At 45.6% G+C, this 17,020-nt stretch overlaps 1 protein-coding gene across 2 annotated transcripts in view; it reads right to left on the reverse strand.

Moving 5' to 3' along the window:
• Positions 1-8,846, reverse strand: part of RASAL3 (RAS protein activator like 3) — a 48,395-nt gene extending 39,549 nt beyond the window's left edge. The window contains exon 1 of one of the 2 annotated variants that reach the window (XM_083592941.1): positions 8,306-8,846. Coding sequence is in view for 1 of the 2 variants with exons in the window: in XM_083592937.1 (XP_083449063.1) it covers positions 1,296-1,361 (66 nt within the window). In the remaining variant the exon portion in view is untranslated. Of the gene's footprint in view, positions 1-1,295; positions 2,078-8,305 lie in introns of those variants that run through there. The other variant, XM_083592937.1, reaches the window with a different exon arrangement.
• Between the last annotated feature and the right edge of the window lie 8,174 nt (positions 8,847-17,020).

Consider the following 17,020-nt stretch of genomic DNA (forward strand, 5'->3'; position numbering starts at 1 on the left):
AAATGGCAATCTGGGGAAAACCTGAATTGCTGTTTGCTCTGATTGAGCACTAAAGAGCAGTTTTCCTTGGAGAAAAGCAGCAGGACACGGGGAAGTGTGGATGAGCCCCCAGTCAACCATTCAGATGCTGCAAGTCCATTTTGAAGCAGTGCCAGTAAAAGTTTCCTAGGACAAATGATGCCTGCCTCCAGCATAACAGCGCAAAGAGGATTCTTAGACAATTGAACAGGTAAGACCCTGGAGCAAGGGCCAAATTAAATGTGACAGCAAGAGTTGTGATTGGATCTTCTGAGTTTTGTTTTCAAAAGATCAAAGTGGAGGAGCCCAAATTAGATCAGGGTCATGACACATGGGGATGTGAGCTAAACCCTCTCACCTTGTGCCATTGGCCCATTCTACATGTGTCTTTTATTTATTCGAAAAGTTTCTATGTTTTGGTGTGACCTATGGTTGACTGACTGATATTTATAAGCAACCTTTGTCAATAATTTCCAGTTGGTTCATAAACATTAAAAACAAGTTCAATAATGACAAACAATATAAACAAAACCTACAGCAGATCAAAGCACAATTAGCAACGAGAGATGTCAAAATATTCATGATTTCGGAAATAATTTTATAAGGTCTAGGTGAAAAGAAAAAGTTTTTTGCCTGACACCTAAAAGAAAGCAAAGTTCAGAGCAGATGTTCATAGGCTGCAGCGAACTTCTTAGAACCGTGAAAGCTCTGGCATCACAGCTTTCATCAAGTGCAGAAGGGAATATGGGTGGACGATGGGACAACCAGCATCATATAACCACCATGCTTAATTCATGTATGAAGGGGTTAAAACCATAGAGTAAGCTCTGTCCTGTCCTGCCAGGCTTAGCTGGGTCACATCCCCCTACCTATTGTTGTATTCAGTCAACATGAGAAGCTCATTGTGTAAAGAGGTTTGAGTTGGTTGCTGCAGCTCAGACCACATGGCTCTCACAAGCCTCTCTTGAGTTCCTAGTCCAATAATTCAGGAACTTTCACCACTTTGCAACTAAGCCGGCTTTAATTTTTAATATAATTTTATTTATAGTTTTCATTTATATACATTTCAATAGTTTAACAATAGTTCTAACATTTAAAACCTCCCTTCCGCCTCTTTCTGCGGTTCCTTGCATTTATTTTATCATTTTCTGCATATTCTAAATTAACCTAATTTATTCTCCTTTTATACTTAGCCAGGTTTTATGGCCTGTGAACTTTCTGAAGCACATGAATCTGAGCTTTAGAGAGTTTATAATCAAACAAAAATTTTAACTTACCAAACTTGTGGTCTTTTTCCTGTGCCGGGAGAAGAGGGAATCTCTGGAACTCACTTTGAAGGGCATATTTTAAAGGTCTAACAGCCTATATTTCCACGGTTTGCTGCATATTTTGCGACTTTAAATCTCTTTGGTGTTTCTCCCACCAAAGAGTACTTGCCCCAAACTTGGATCTTGGTACCCAGGAATTCTCTGTTTATATCTATTTTTCCCTTGCACCAGTATGGACAACACCGGCATCTCCGATTGGTGAGCAGTATGAAGCCTCTGGATTTGCCAAGTCTGGCTTCGACGCGAGGATCCTGGCCTTCCAGCTGCTCAGACAACACAGCAGCAGCACCCGGCCTTCAGGCTTCCTCCTCATCCTTTCCCACACTCTCCAGGCCTACACCTGAGTACTGCAGGACCAGCCCTACCACAATGGCACACGCCTAAGTTACACCCCATTTGGATTACTGCAACATGCCTTTGTAAAGTGTTCGGAAACTTCAACCGGCTCAAAGAGCTGCAGCCAGATTGCTGCCTGGCAATGGTTATAGGAAGAGGACAACTCCCTGGTTGCAAGAGCTCCATCGGCTACCGGTCTGTGTCCAGGCACAATTCAAAGTTATGACCTATGAAGCCCTGCATGGCTTAGGTCCAAAGTCTCTGAAATACCATACTCCCCCATGTGAACCTGCCCTGATTCTGAGATTTTGAGAAAGGGTCTTCTTGGTGGCTGCTCCCAGGCAACTTTGGAACTCCCTCCCTGTTTTGACTGTTTCTCTCCTTGTTGTCCCTCTGCCGACAAGGACTCTTGGGAACAGACTGCTTTTAATTAAAGGCCTGAACCCGTCTGACATGATTTTATATCTCCTCACAGACACAGATGTATGTGACCTGGCGTGAAGCACTCTTTGCAACTGCTGCTAGGAAAATTAGAGCAAATTATATAGCCAAGGTAGCCATCAACTGTAAAGGAGATGAATTTATTTGACCCTATCTATCTACATCAGGCTATGCTCTATCTTTGTCACCAAATTCAGAGTATAAATTGCACACTGTATTAATTGACATTGCTTTTTGATATATTAGTGGCCATGTGATGGTTTTAGCTTATGAATTTTATTGTTTAATGTCTTGATCTGTATATTGGGGTACTTTTATAGCTCTGTTTAGAGTACGTAATGTTTTGATAATATAAATGTTTTAAGTCTTTTGTATCAATCCAGTATATTTTCCTTTAATTGTCGAATGATTCTGTGAACATTGCGGCAGCCTTTGGCTATGTGCAATAAAACTGACTGACAAATTAAAGGCCTGGTTTTACTGTTATTATTTGTATGGTTTTAATAGATTTTTTTTTAATATAGATAAATTCTGTCAAAGCTTAATTTTAAGAAAACAATTGCTTATTTCCTGTTTTTAGCTCTTATTTTTATCTGTCAGCTGCCCCGAGTCCCTGCAAATATGCAATAATAAATATGCAATAAATAATAATAATAATCCACAGTGAGCTGTAACCAAAGTTTGTTCTTGGCTAACCACTCATGGTTTGTTTGGGGGAAACAAACCATAAGTCCAAGTTTAGACATAACACCAAGCCAAACCATGGTTTACCTTCCCGCAGCACAGCAGTAGGGGAGGAGCCAAGCACTTTCACCCCTTAAACCACAGTTTAAAACATAGGTGAACTAACGTGACTGTTGCAATCCACATGGAAATAACATACTGCCCTGAAAATCTGTCCCGAGTTAACACTCAAAACCAGTGGAGGAAAAACAGGAAAACAAACTCATAGACGTGTTAAGAGAGGCATTCAAATAAGTAAAACTGAGAACCCAAGTAAGAAGGGGAGGGAAGTCAAGTATAAAAGGAATACGAATGAATCAATTTTTGTTTTTGTTTTATTGTTATTTATAAATACATGTTTAGCCATAGGAGAACTGAGCTGTTATAATGTGATTCTATGAATGTAACTTAAAAGAAACCAATGATTTGCCCAAAAAAAGAAGAAAAATAAGTGAAATGTATAAAACTAATGAAATGTATAAACTTGAAAAGTGTAAATAAAATTTGAAAAAAAAGAATTACGTATCTCAAAGCCTGGCGCTCAAGCCTGCCTGAAAACCACATCCTCTGGTCTGGAAACATTCTTTCTAATACAAAGGCATGGGTGGCAATCCCCATAACTCTTTGGGAAGGCAAAGGCTCTCTGCAGATGTTCAGATGCACGCTGCTACTGAACAGACCACCTGCAGCAGGTCGGAGGAGCCCTCGTCCAGATTAAGCCCTGCCAAGCAGCAAGTGATGGAGAGTGCTACATCAGACAGGATACCTGACCTGTTTCTCAGAGGCCACTGACAGCAGCTAGAAAGAGCAGGTCTGTCAGTTTTCACCACAGCCATCGAATGCAGACAGCAGACTCATAATCGTACTGCCCCCCCACCCCCATGCAGCACAACCAACCTGAGAAAGCCAGACTTACATTTGAGGACAGGACAAAGGCCTGTAATTGGAAGCAGACGTAACTCAGCACTTCAAGCTGTTTTCCACACCAGACTGATATGAAAAGGTGTTCAATTCAGAATCAAAAAATATGTGTAGAGTCCTCTTCCCCCAACACACACACACACACAACTGAATGCACTGCATGATTTACCTAAATTGTTGTGGTTTCTCAAAATAGCTGCGCTACTGTTTCCTCTGACAGCACTGTGGCGCTGACATAAAAGTAAAAGCTCATTATTTTCAGTGTGGCTCCCGGGGCAAAGCTTCAGCTGCTCCTTTTTCGCCCTTCAGCAGCAGCGCTGAGGGCCGGGCTGGCTGCAGAAAGTTCTAGACCAGCATTTCCTTTCGCCTGTAGACTTGGCCCGGAAAATGTGCCGAGTGTGGATTGCGGCAGCTCGGCTGCTCACCAAAACACTGTCACCACCGTGTTATGCTGAAGAATTGCACTGGCTGCCAGTCAACTACCAAGCTAAGTCCAAGGTGTGAAAAGATATGTGCAGCTTGGGATCAGGATCCCTGAAAAAACATCTCACCCCTTATATATTCAACTGATCTCTTTGCAGGCCTCTATCATCCCATCAGGAGGTTCAGTTCCATTTACTATCATGCCCTCCAAGTGTCACGATTTTCCAGGACAGTCCTGGAATTATGAAAGCCATCCCGGCTTCTGACCTAGCCCCAGAATGTCCCGATTTTCCCTGCCATCGCCATCGCTCCCGGGGAAGAGGATGAGCCGGCGGTTGTCTCCACAGTGGCTGCAGTTGCAAAGAACTCCCTGTTGCCAACCTCCTCCCTTGGGCAACTCATAGCGGCTGCCGAAAAGTGGGGGAGGAGGAGGGGAGGCTGCCCCTGGTGAGGTCCAGCCCCCAGGCCCCCAGGCCCCCAGACAGAGGGGGGGCCATATGGGCCACTTGGCCCGGGCCTCCCGATTCCAAAGGGGGCCTCGGTCAGCATACATTCCCTATGTATTTTTAAAAAGCACTATTGTAAAGTCATACCTCGGGTTGAATGTGCTTTGGGATGAGCGTGTTCAAGTTGCGCTCTGCGGCAACCTGGAAGTAACGGAGCGTGTTACTTCCGGGTTTCACCGCTTGCGCATGCACAGGCGCTCAAAATGACGCCATGCGCATGCGCAGAAGCGCCAAAACGTAACCCGCACATGCGCAGACGCACGGACACTGGTTACGTTTGCTTCTAGATGCGAACGGGGCTCCGGAACGGATCCCGTTCGCATCTAAAGGTACCACTGTATATCTATATTTTCCATTCTGTCTTTATATGCAGATACGGTTCAAGCCCTGAAATAAAATTATTTGTCAGCATAACTTTCATGAAAATTATTTATATACTTACTTATTTATAAGACTTCAGTTACCCCCAGGGTAAAAAAAGGGGGGGCTCACATTATCTTCCTGGCCTGGGCCTCTGCCTGGCTCTGCAAGGCCCTGCCAGCCCCGTGTGATGCACCAGCTCTGAGGCGCACGCAGAGGGCAAGAAGAAAGGGGGAGCAGAGCAGAGCACAAGGAGTCCTGATTTTTTAAAAAAATGTTTTGTGTGTACGTGTCTAATCCTGCCCCTTTCTAATATTTATTTCTTGGTGTGTGTTTTTAACACTGTGGACTCAAGCTTAACATGAGTCAGCAGTGTGATGCAGCAGTATAATGCTTTTCAACTGAAAAACTTGATGGCACTAATCCACTAGCTGAAGGGGAAACCATGTGTGAAAACAGAACTTTCAGAATCAATCTATAGAGCAGGTCTTTTCTCACTTACTTTGCTTGCTAAGGCACAAACTAAGGCTCACCCTCAAAACAAAAATTTTTTTTTCCTTCCAGTAGCACCTTAAAGACCAACTAAGTTAGTTCTTGGTATGAGCTTTCGTGTGCATGCACACTTCTTCAGATACACTTCTTCAAGGCTCACCCTGTCGCGGGGATTCGAACCGCCGACCTTCTGATCGGCAAGTCCTAGGCTCTGTGGTTTAACCCAGAGCGCCACCCGCATCCCTTAGAAATTCACATACCTAATGGAAAATAGCCTGCTTTGTAGTCTGACATTGAAATCAATTTCTGTCATAATCTGGGAGTCTTCGTTAAAGTTATTGCATAGGTGGCATTATGTACCAATAAGGCTATCCCGGATAGCTTAAGAATTTATCCCCAATTGTTGGAGGAAATGTGTTGTTAAAGGTACTTATATTCATATGTGGTGGCACCTCAATAACATTAAAACTTTCTGGAGCAATGTATTTTAAAAAAAATAACTTCTTATGTAACATGATGGTTAAATTGTCTCCTGCACTGGTGCCGCTAGGAATTAAGACTCTTGATCACTCAAGGTTAGCCAAATAATGAGCTTCTAACATTTCTGTTAACTCCTGCATGGATGCAGATTACCCAGATCCTGGAAGAAAGGGGAGGATCTGAACACTGAACCTTGGTATGCTAGAGTGTAGTCAATAGTACTGGCTGAGAAACTGACTTGTTAGGTCCGAGCAACTAGAGACAAACATAATAAATTTTCATGTTATGATACATGGCAAATGTTTATTAAATATATGAATAGTTTAGATCAGTGTTTCTCAACCTTGGGCCTCCAGCTGTTTTTGAACTACAACACCCTTCATCCCTAGCTAGTAGGGCCAGTGGTCAGGGATGATGAAGGCCCAAGGTTGAGAAACAATGGTTTAGATCACCGAAGGAAACCACTAAATGAGACGTTTTGGAATAATTCAATGAAACTTTAGTATAATGATACAAGTCTGTACAAATACCAGGACAAGTTTTCGCTGTTTGTTGCTGGACAATTTGTTGTTTTATTGTTGCTACTGTAATTTGGAAAATAAATGAAAATATTAATAAAAGAAAAGAAAAAAATGCTCATATGTTTTAAAGAAACAGATACTCTGGGAGTATAGAGATGCTCTCATCTCTTGGGGGAGGCTGCTCCCGTCTTATGGGGTGGCTGCTGTCCGCTTCTCTTGGTGGAGGACTGTGATGGGAGCTTCAAAACCTTCCCAAACTCAGGCTGGAGGCATCTTGTCAAGCTTCACCCGCAGCTGGATAGCAAGCAGCCGAATAGCCGAATCCATGACTGAAAAAGCAGGGAAGTGGAGAATGAATGTGCAACAGCCACACACAAAATAGTTTGGCTCCAAATATGATCCATTTGTGGCTTAAGCCCCTGCCTCCTTTCATAAGGGCTGGACGCCACCAACTTATATACCTGGGGTGCCACTTCTGAAGTGTCGACGAAGTGGTAGAGCACTTGTGGATCTGAAGAGAGACAAGACGGAGGAAGAGTCTACCCACCAGGACTGGCCTGTGCAGTTTCCCACCTTTGAACGAGGAAACGTGGTTTTATGGCCTCCCTTTTTATCATTGGCCTCTTGCCATGCTGCTTGTAGGCCCTTTTGAGAACAGACTGCCACTCTAGCAAGGTTCCTTGGGCCTGATCCAGTTGCTGCAGGGCTCATCTGGTGCTGTCCTCCAATTGTCCTCCTGAGCGAGGCCTATGAGCTGGGGAGAGGGACCCACAACGAGGCGATGGCCTGCACAACAGTCTGGAGGGTCTCCAGTTGAGCAAGAGAAGCAGCCTTACTTGGGATCTTTAGAAACTCTGCAAGGTTGGGGAAGGACAGTTGGGATGTGCAGGAACCGCAGGCGAGAGGCCTCCATCATAAACAGCTGTGCACAAAGAAGGCAGAAAGGGGAGGAACATCAGATAGACACCAAATCCCACCAGAGTTCGGAAACAACGCAGCTAAAGTAGGTTTTGTTTTTAAAGGAGAGTTGGGTTCTGCCTTTCAAGGAGAGATGGATCCTGCTCTCTTCCTGGACTGGGAGCGATGCCCAAAGAGTCACCCCTGGTGGGGCCTTAGGGAGATGCTTTGTCCAGTGAGATTATTGGTCTGCCTCCACGCTGAGTGGAAGGTGGCACTCCAGGGCCTCAGGCAGGAGTCTTTCCTTTCCAGTCCTTTGTCCATGGGGGGGGGGCGGGGGGGGTGCCAAACTGGGTCTTTGACCTGGGGGAAATAAAGCCTAGTTTCTCCCCTGCCTAAATACAATATAAGATTCTAGTCCTCACAGTCCCAAAGGGCTGATTTAAATGAGAACACAGGAAGCTGTCTTCTACTGACTCAAACCATATTAGCACATCTAGCTCCCTATGGTTTACACTGACTGGCAGAAGCAGCTCTCTAGGGGCTGTTCCCAGCCCTGCCTGGAAATGACATCAGGGAATTTGCATGCAAAAACACAGGCTCCACTACTGAGCAATGGCCCTTTGCCAGCCTGGACAGCATTTTACTGATGGGGGGGGCGGGGAGGTGGTAATTCTCCTGCCATTTGGATGGAGACAAACCAAAAAAACTCAGAAAAATAACTGGAAGACTCCCTGGGAACTTTGAATTTATGAAGGTCAAAAAACCAAGGAGCATCTTTAAAAACTGCCCATGGGGTGGGGGGAAGAACAAGGCTTCAGAATGTTTCCCCTCTTCTCCGCTTACCTGCTTACCTTACCTTCTGTGGCAGGAGGGGAGGCAGAAGACCATTCTCTGGGCTTTCAACTGAGCCAAAGATAGTTGTCCAAAGTAGACAGATGTTTCCGATGCCAACTGATCCAAAAAAGACAGTTCTCTAAAGCAGCAAGACATCTCTGGTGTCAACTGATCTGAAGGAGACAGTTGAATGAGCTTTTAACTGATCTCAGGATCCTTTCAAACAACTCACCTGGTTTCCTGGGAAAACAAAACATTCCACAGCCCATTGTGAAGTCAGCTCTTGGCCAAGGCCTTGCCCAATGGACTGTGGGCTCTCTCTCTCTCTCTCTCTCTCTCTCTCTCTCTCTCTCTCTCTCTCTCCACCTCAGTCCCATGTCAACACTTGGTATCTTCATCCAACTTCCAAGCACCTTCCCTGCCCCCTGATTTACCCCTCACCAGGAGGGCCAGAGCAGCTGGATCTGGGCTTCCCTTGCAGTTTCACACCCCCAGTCTCGCATCGCTGTGGGAATCAAAGGGAATAAAGTGGGCCCTGATTGTGATCCGGTTTCCACCACCTCATGAAAACTCACCTCCCTGCCCAAGGTGTTGGCTGGCTGGCTGTTCCTCCTTTAGTCATTGTGTGTTAGCGGTTCCAGTGGCTTGAAAGTCATTGCCTTTTCATTTTAGGGTGTGGGCTACACCTTCTCTCTCCACCTGGCTACTCACCACCTCTAGGCAGCTTCCAAAAAGCACATTTGTACTCTCAGGGGGTCTTCCTTGCTGCTTTATTTTCACTTGAAAACCCCGCCTCCAATACTGGAAGGAGTGGTGGCTTCGAATGATGCCCCCCACACCCTGGGTTGGGGGCTGGGGAATGAGAGCTGGAGGGTGGGGGATTCACCCTGAGGGAGCCCCATTCTCATTATTCAAAAACAGTATCCTAGACCTTTACATGTGTAGCGCAGATATGGCCAAATTTTTACAAAACAAAAGTATGACAAGCAGAAACAGAACTTACCCCAGACCCAGATAAACTACAACACAAACTTATTATGCTTAATTCCCCTTGAAAAGGAGATATTGCCCCTCATTTATAACAAATATTAAACTGAAATGTTAAAAAAAATTAATGAATTTGGAAAAAGTGATCTATAACCAAAAAAAAGGATAAAAGCATAAGAGGAAGATTCTCAATCTCCCTGACAAGACGCAGAACTCTTTCTTTCACAGACAAATTATCCTCTGTTACCAAGATAGAAGAGGCTTCACAGTTGTATAGTTGAACTAGCACGATCACCATATGTTTTTAGGCATTAGGTGAAAAGGTATCTTCTATAACCAGGCCTTTGGCCTTTAACTCTCTCTGCCCCCTGCCTGCCCCACAACACACACACACAGTGAGAGAGATTCGGAGCAGAAGACATTGCCTCTCTCCCTCTTTCTCGCAGTGCCCTGCCTGCATTTCCAAGAAAAGGGCTGAAGGAAGAGGTGACATGTTTCTGGATTCACCAGCAGGCACCAAGAACAGGAGGAAGTTTTATAAAAGGGGTTTTATTTTCTCAAGTGAGGCTCACCTGGTGCCTTCATTATACACCTTCAGGTGCCAAGCAAATGAGAGTAAGCTCTCCAGATGCAGGTGAGGGCCTCCTCCTCCTTGCAGATTCTGTCCACCAGCCACACATTTTGAGGCGATTTTGGCACTTCTCAGTCAGAAAGCCTTTCTTACCTATGTGTCAAGTCACCACAATTTTTTTAACAGACAAAGGTCACAGCTGGTTACTTCTCTTTGCACACAGTGACACAATTTTTCATTTTGAGAGCAGAACTGATCCCAGCATCTGCTCTCCTAAAAAGGTCCTTTGCTCCACTTTCCACACTAGACAGTGAGTGGCTAGTTCTGGCCATTCACAGTCAGGGTCAGGCCAAACTCCTGACTAGTTACCCAGTGTTATGATGCTAATCACCTTGTTTTATGTATCTAACGCTCCAGATGTTGCTGCTAGATTCCAACTGCCCTCCTCCCCCCACTCCATGACATCTGAAATCCTGGATCTGCTATCTAGGGCTGATAGTGTGGGAAGGTTTACTTTAGCAGAGTTAAACAATCCCCTTTATAAGTTTATGCAGCGATCAGCTTGTTGCTGAGTCATCTGAGTTCTACTAGTAAAGATGCCTTCCTGGTTAAAAATCCCTTTGAATCCCTTTTAAAGAATACACACACGAATCTGATTCGTGTTAATATAAAACTATTTTACTCTCAGATTCATTCAGGTTTACAGAACTGCACCTGAAGGCAGGCTTAGGTTACATAACAAGCAAATAAACTATACCAGAGGGAAGTTGGTCCTCAGGTGACTGCAGCAGAGCAGTTATTTTTCAAAACTACCAGCAATCGACAAACTGGTTGTCACAGCAACTGGTTAGAACATGGAGGCCGTTAGTCCTCTATCAGAATGTTGTACTTGACTGCACCTTTACATCCCCCAGATAGGAGTTGGGAGTTGAGAAACTAATTCAAGATGCTGGAAATGCACCCGAAGGAGGGAATACTTAAGGGTGCAGGTATGAGCCCTGCAAGGTGGGGTGTGTATTTTAGGGCTGAGTGAGCTCCTAGAAATTCCTATTTGTGGATGGTGAAATTGGGGGCAGGGGGAGGATTTTACTGATTTTATTTGGGGGGGGGAGGTGGCAATTCTCCTGCCATTTGAATGGAGACAAATGGGGGGGGGGGAATCAGAAAATTAACCAGAACACTCCATGGGATTATGGGATTTATGAAGGTCAAATAACCAAGGAGCATCTTTAAAAATTGCCCATGGGGTAGGGGGAGAAGAACAAGGCTTCAGAATTTCTCCCCTCTTATTTTCTGTGGCAGCAGGGGAGGCAGGAGACCATTCTCTGGGCTTTCAGCTGAGCCAAAGATAGTTGTCCAAAGTAGACAGATGTTTCCGATGCCAACTGATCCAAAAAAGACAGTTCTCTAAAGCAGCAAGACATCTCTGGTGCCAACTGATCTGAATGAGACAGTTGAATGAGCTTTTAACTGATCTCAGGATCCTTTCAAACAACTCACCTGGTTTCCTGGGAAACAAAACATTCTGCAGCCCATTGTGAAGTCAGATCTTGGCCAAGACCTCACCCAATGGACTGTGGGCTCTCTCTCTCTCTCTCTCTCTCTCTCTCTCTCTCTCTCTCTCTCTCTCCATCTCAGGCCCATGTCAACACTTGGTATCCTCATCCAGCTTCCAAGCACCTGGCCTGCCCTTTAATTTACCCCTCACCAGGAGGGCTAGGACAGCTGGATCTGGGCTTTCCTGACAGTTTCACACCCCCAGCCTTGCATCCCTATGGGATTCAAAGGGAATAAAGTGGGCCCTGACTGTGATCCAGTTTCCAACACCTCATAAAAACTCACCTCCCTGCCCAAGGTGTTGGCTGGCCAGCTGTTCCTCCTTTAGTCATTGTGTATTATGAGTTCCAGTGGTTTGAAAGTTCTTGCTTTTTCATTTTAGGGTGTGGGCTACACCTTCTCTCTCCACCTGGCTAACTCACCACCTCTAGGCAGCTTCCAAAAAAGACATTTGTACTCTCAGGAGGTCTTCCTTGGTGTCTTATTTTCACTTGAACACCCAACCTTTCCTGCAAGGAACTCTAGGTGATATACATGGTGTGCTTTCCCTGTGCAAATTATCCTTGCAATAACCCTCTGAGGTAAGCTAGGCTGCCTCCAATACTGGAAGGAGTATGAGGCTATCGTGGCTTTGAATGATGCCCCCCACACCCTGGGGTGGGGAATGAGAGCTGGAGGGTGGGGGGTTCACCCTGAGGGAGCCCCATTCCCATTATTCAAAATGCTATCCCAGAACTTTAAATGTGTAGCACAGATACGGCCTAATAATAAATATAATTTATTATTTCTACCCTGCCCATCTGGCTGGGTTTTCTCAGTCACTCTTGGCAGCTCCCAACAGAATATTAAAAACACGATAAAACATCAAACATTAAAAACTTCCCTAAACAATACAAAAGTAAGACAAGCGGAAACAGAAGTTACCTCAGACCCAGATAAACTACAACACAAACAAACTTATGATGCTGAATCCCCCTTGAAAAGGAAATATAGCCCCTTATTTAACTAATATTAAACTGAAACGTTAAAAAAAGAATCTGGGAAAAGTGACCTAAAACAAAAAATGGATAAAAGCATATAAGGAACTTAAGATTCTCAATCTCTCTAGCAAGACGCAGAAGTCTTTCTTTCACAGACAAATTTACCACAGATAGAAAAGGCTTCACATCTGTACAGTTGCACTGGGACTACCATCATATGTGATACAGGGAAGCCATACCGGGGTGAAGGCCTCCTCGTTCAAGGTGTGCCTACTTCTGAAAACTACTCATCTCGGCCAACAAATCACACTACACATTTGAAGGTGCCTCAGTCGTTCCAGAGGTTTCATTACTCTGACAGAACACTTTTAACTTTTGCCCGTCATAGGGGATGTCACAGGCCCTGCTGCCCAAGGCCGGATTGTCGTCGACAGGATGGGTTTCCCGGTGGGTTGGCTGCAGCTGGGCTCAGCACTGCCTGGGAAACATCCTGGCGAGGCCCGTACATCATGGCCATTGGGGCGCACGGAGTTTCCGTATGATTCAAGACGGCAGCTGCTCTGCAACTGTGCACACCTCCAAATAAAGTCTTCGTCTTTCAGGCCTCCCAGTTCCCCTCATGAAATGGGCTTATAATTGGGGATGGCAACAAAGGGGATGGGGCTGCTGGCCTTCAGGGTTGGCCAGATTTCTGCTTTCCCCACCTGCCCACTCCCCGTTTTTTGCAGGTATCTCTCATGTCTTCCCAGCTGTGAGTCCGTCTCCCCCAAGGTCCAATTTGCTCTCTTTGTCCAACTTTGGGGAGGTGGTCTCCATCATCCGCACCACATCCAGCGTCTCCCTCCTGCTGCACGCCTTCCCCCTTCCTTAGTTGGATGTTGGCATCCCACAAGAAGCGCTGGAGACCTTACTGGAACCTGAGGCCCGGAAGCCTAAGTCCCAGCCTAAGTTTGCACACACTTCTTCCATTTTATTTTATTTGTAAGATTTCTTACCTGCCCTTCACAAGAAGGTCCCAGGGTGGGTGACAGCTATATAGCATACCATTATAAAAATAGATAAAAGAAGCCCAGAGTTAGAAAGGGAACCCAGGGATCATCTAGTCCAACCCTCTGTGGTGCAAATTATTATAATTAATTAATTATACCCTGCCCATCTGGTTGGACTTCCCCAGCCACTCTGGGCAGCTTCCCTAGTAAAACTGTTCCAGATGGAGAACAGTATACATTTCAGCAAAAGGAGATGAGTGTGACAGAAATGTCAGGGTTAAAAAAAAGATGAAATCTTCAGCAGGGAGGGTGCCAGGTGCACCTCCATGGGGAGGGGGTTCTGCTACGTAGGGACTGTCATGCAGAAAGCTGTGTCTCCCGCTCCTCCTGCCCTCCATTCCCCCCCCCACCCATGTCTGATGGTGGGTAGAACTAACACAAGAGCCTGCCGCCATGCAGATATTAACTCCTGAAAACAGTGATAGGAATGGAGGCAGCCTTTCGTATCATTGGCAGCATCCTGGGCAACTTATTTCACTGGACTAGTCACCCATTTTCCTAAATATCCTTTCATTCTCCACACCCCAGGCTCTGAGGAGACCAAGTCTTTCAGAACATACCTTCTATCTGGTGTCCTTGGATTGAAGGTTTCCTGGAGACTGGTGTCTTTTTCTATGGTCCAAGGCTTGTTTTACATGTATATTCAGGCTGAACAGGAGATGGAGGGGTTGCCAACATTACACTCCAGCAGAGACTCCATTAGGGTTCTAGGGGCATCACCCAAACCGTCAGTGTTTGGTTCTCACAGAGGGCAAGTTAGGCCTCTGTGTCTTTTCCAGCACCAGTCCCAGAACTGCCTGATTTTCTCCCTCAAGCACACCAACACTTCGATGGCATCATCTCCAGGCAGGGTCAAGGGAGGAAGTTGTGCCTTTTTCTGCTCCCTTTCCTGAAGCATCCTTAGTGAATTAGTTTCCATAGCAACATTTTGGCCCAAGCTTACATCACAAAGCAGATACTTCCCTGGCAACTGTCGGCACAGAGATTATTAACCTAAGTGGGCTGATTGACTTCATCAGCAGTTTGCAAATATGACAGCCCTTGCAAGATCTACACAGCATTTTCAGCGGCCCTAAGAAGACAGCTTTTAATTTGGTATCTTTGCCCACCTTGTCCATCAGAAAGCCGATGTTTTTCCAAGAAGTAGAACCCATTTCACTCAAATATTAGACAACTGAACTATTAGACAATTCAGTCATATTTTACAAAAGTGGTATGCTGTTTATTTTAAAAACACAGCTGCTAAACATGTGACCTCAATAACGGTGAAAAGGTTGGCATTTTACTGCAGAACTCTGTATTGTTGTGGGGTATTTTCTTCTGTGGGGTGACAATGCCTTTTCTGTGGTCTACTGTGGGAGAATATGCATGCTTATCACATAGAATGAGGATGTCTTACTTTGTTTTGGACATGAAAGCAGTTGCAGTGTTGGTTTTCGTAACCTAGACAGAGCCACACAGAGACCCTGACCACATTATAGATTTAACTACACGGAGTGGCTTAGCAGTCAATCACTCTTCCCAGGGAACTCTGGGAACTGTAACTCTGTGAGGGGAAAAGGGGTCCCCTAACAGCTCTCAGCTTCCTTAACAAGCTATAGTTCCCAGAATTTTTTCTTTTTGAGGGGGGAGCCATGACTGCTTCATGTGATATGATACTGATTTAAATGTCCAGTGCAGATGGGCCAGAGAAACTAATATGAGAACAATTATTACAGCTGCTGTTGCTAACTTGGTAGCTATGAAGAAACCACGTAGACACAGTGTTATAAGAATTCAAAGGTCTCAAATATAGAATAAATGTTCACAAATGTACAAGGCAAACACATACATAAGTATATGAACCACGTGTCTGAAATAGTACAGGAGAGCAATCCTGAAGCCATTTTGGCTCTCCCAAATTGAGCTCAAATATTTCTCTGCAAGGAGGAAGGCAATAGGAAAAGCTTTCCAGTTGTCTTTGGACTGTAGGGGCTTATACCTCTCTTTTCAAATACAGTCAGGCAAGTACCGTATCTGTTAAGCTGAGCCTACTATCAATATGTGTAAGAGATTCAGAAACTAAAGTATCTACCATCTCAAAGGAATGGCCAGGCTACCCAGAAAAGGTAATCAGATAAGGCATTACCAGGTATCCTGGCAGACGGGAGAGAAGCAACACTCTCAAATTTCTGCCGGAGACCGCCTCCTTCTGTGATGTATGTATGATGTTTTAGGGGGTGGTCTTGGGCTACAGGGTGGGCAATTTCAAAAGTCTTTATAGGGTCTTGTTTGGGGTTCTCCCTCCTGCGTGTGGTGAGTGGGGACCCTATTGCAACAGCTTATTTCCTTTAATAAAGGTCAGGCTTACTAGCTGCTTTGCTTTCAATTAACAATTGACCTCTGTTATTTTCTCCGACCGATAGAAATCTCCTGAGGGTCTCTATACGGGTTCTAGATACCCCAATAAGGGAATTAAACGTATTCTTCTTATAACAACGGTCATCTTACATGTAGCTATATGTGAAATAAGGGACGCGGGTGGCGCTGTGGGTAAAACCTCAGTGCCTAGGGCTTGCCGATCGCATGGTCGGCGGTTCGAATCCCCGCGGCGGGGTGAGCTCCCATCTTTCGGTCCCAGCTCCTGCCCACCTAGCAGTTCGAAAGCACCCTTAAGTGCAAGTAGATAAATAGGTACCGCTTTATAGCGGGAAGGTAAACGGCGTTTCCGTGTGCTGCGCTGGTGCTGGCTCGCCAGAGCAGCTTTGTCACGCTGGCCACGTGACCCGGAAGTGTCTCCGGACAGCGCTGGCCCCCGGCCTCTTAAGTGAGATGGGCGCACAACCCTAGAGTCGGACACGACTGGCCCATACGGGCAGGGGTACCTTTACCTTTACCTTATATGTGAAATGGTGCAATCTCCCTCTATGGCTTTCAGATCCGGGGCTGATGATATAGCTGTGGCACCCTAAAAGGTAAAGATAAAGGGATCCCTGACCATTAGGTCCAGTTGTGGCCGACTCTGGGGTTGTAGCGCTCATCTCGCTTTATTGGCCGAGGGAGCCGGCGTACAGCTTCTGGGTCATGTGGCCAGCATGACTAAGCCGCTTCTGGCGAACCAGAGCAGCGCACAGAAACACCGTTTACCTTCCCGCCAGAGTGGTACCTATTTATCTACTTGCACTTTGACATGCTTTCGAACTGCTAGGTTGGCAGGAGCAGGGACCGAGCAACGGGAGCTCACCCAGTCGCAGGGATTCAAACCGCCGACTTTCTGATTGGCAAGTCCTAGGCTCTGTGGTTTAACCCACAGCGATGCCAAAATCTGGCATCCTCTCCCACCTCTTCCCTTTCATTGGATGTCATAGTTGCAGGGTCTCACCTCCCCTAAATCTGCCTTTGGATATAGCATGGTATTGCCCTGCTCTGATTTGGGACAGCATTTTGTTATCATTAGGGAAAACACAAAAATTTGCACATGAAAGCGCCTTTTTTCAGTGGCTCTGTATCTCTATTCTATATCTTTGCCCTTGCAGAGAGGAGCAGAGGCACACAGTGGGCTGGCTGTGTAATTCTTGGACAGATTTCTCTAGTTCACCTCCAGCTGCATTCCT

This window comes from Podarcis filfolensis (genome assembly GCF_964270895.1).
Source record: "Podarcis filfolensis genome assembly, chromosome: 17".
NCBI lineage: Eukaryota > Metazoa > Chordata > Lepidosauria > Squamata > Lacertidae > Podarcis > Podarcis filfolensis.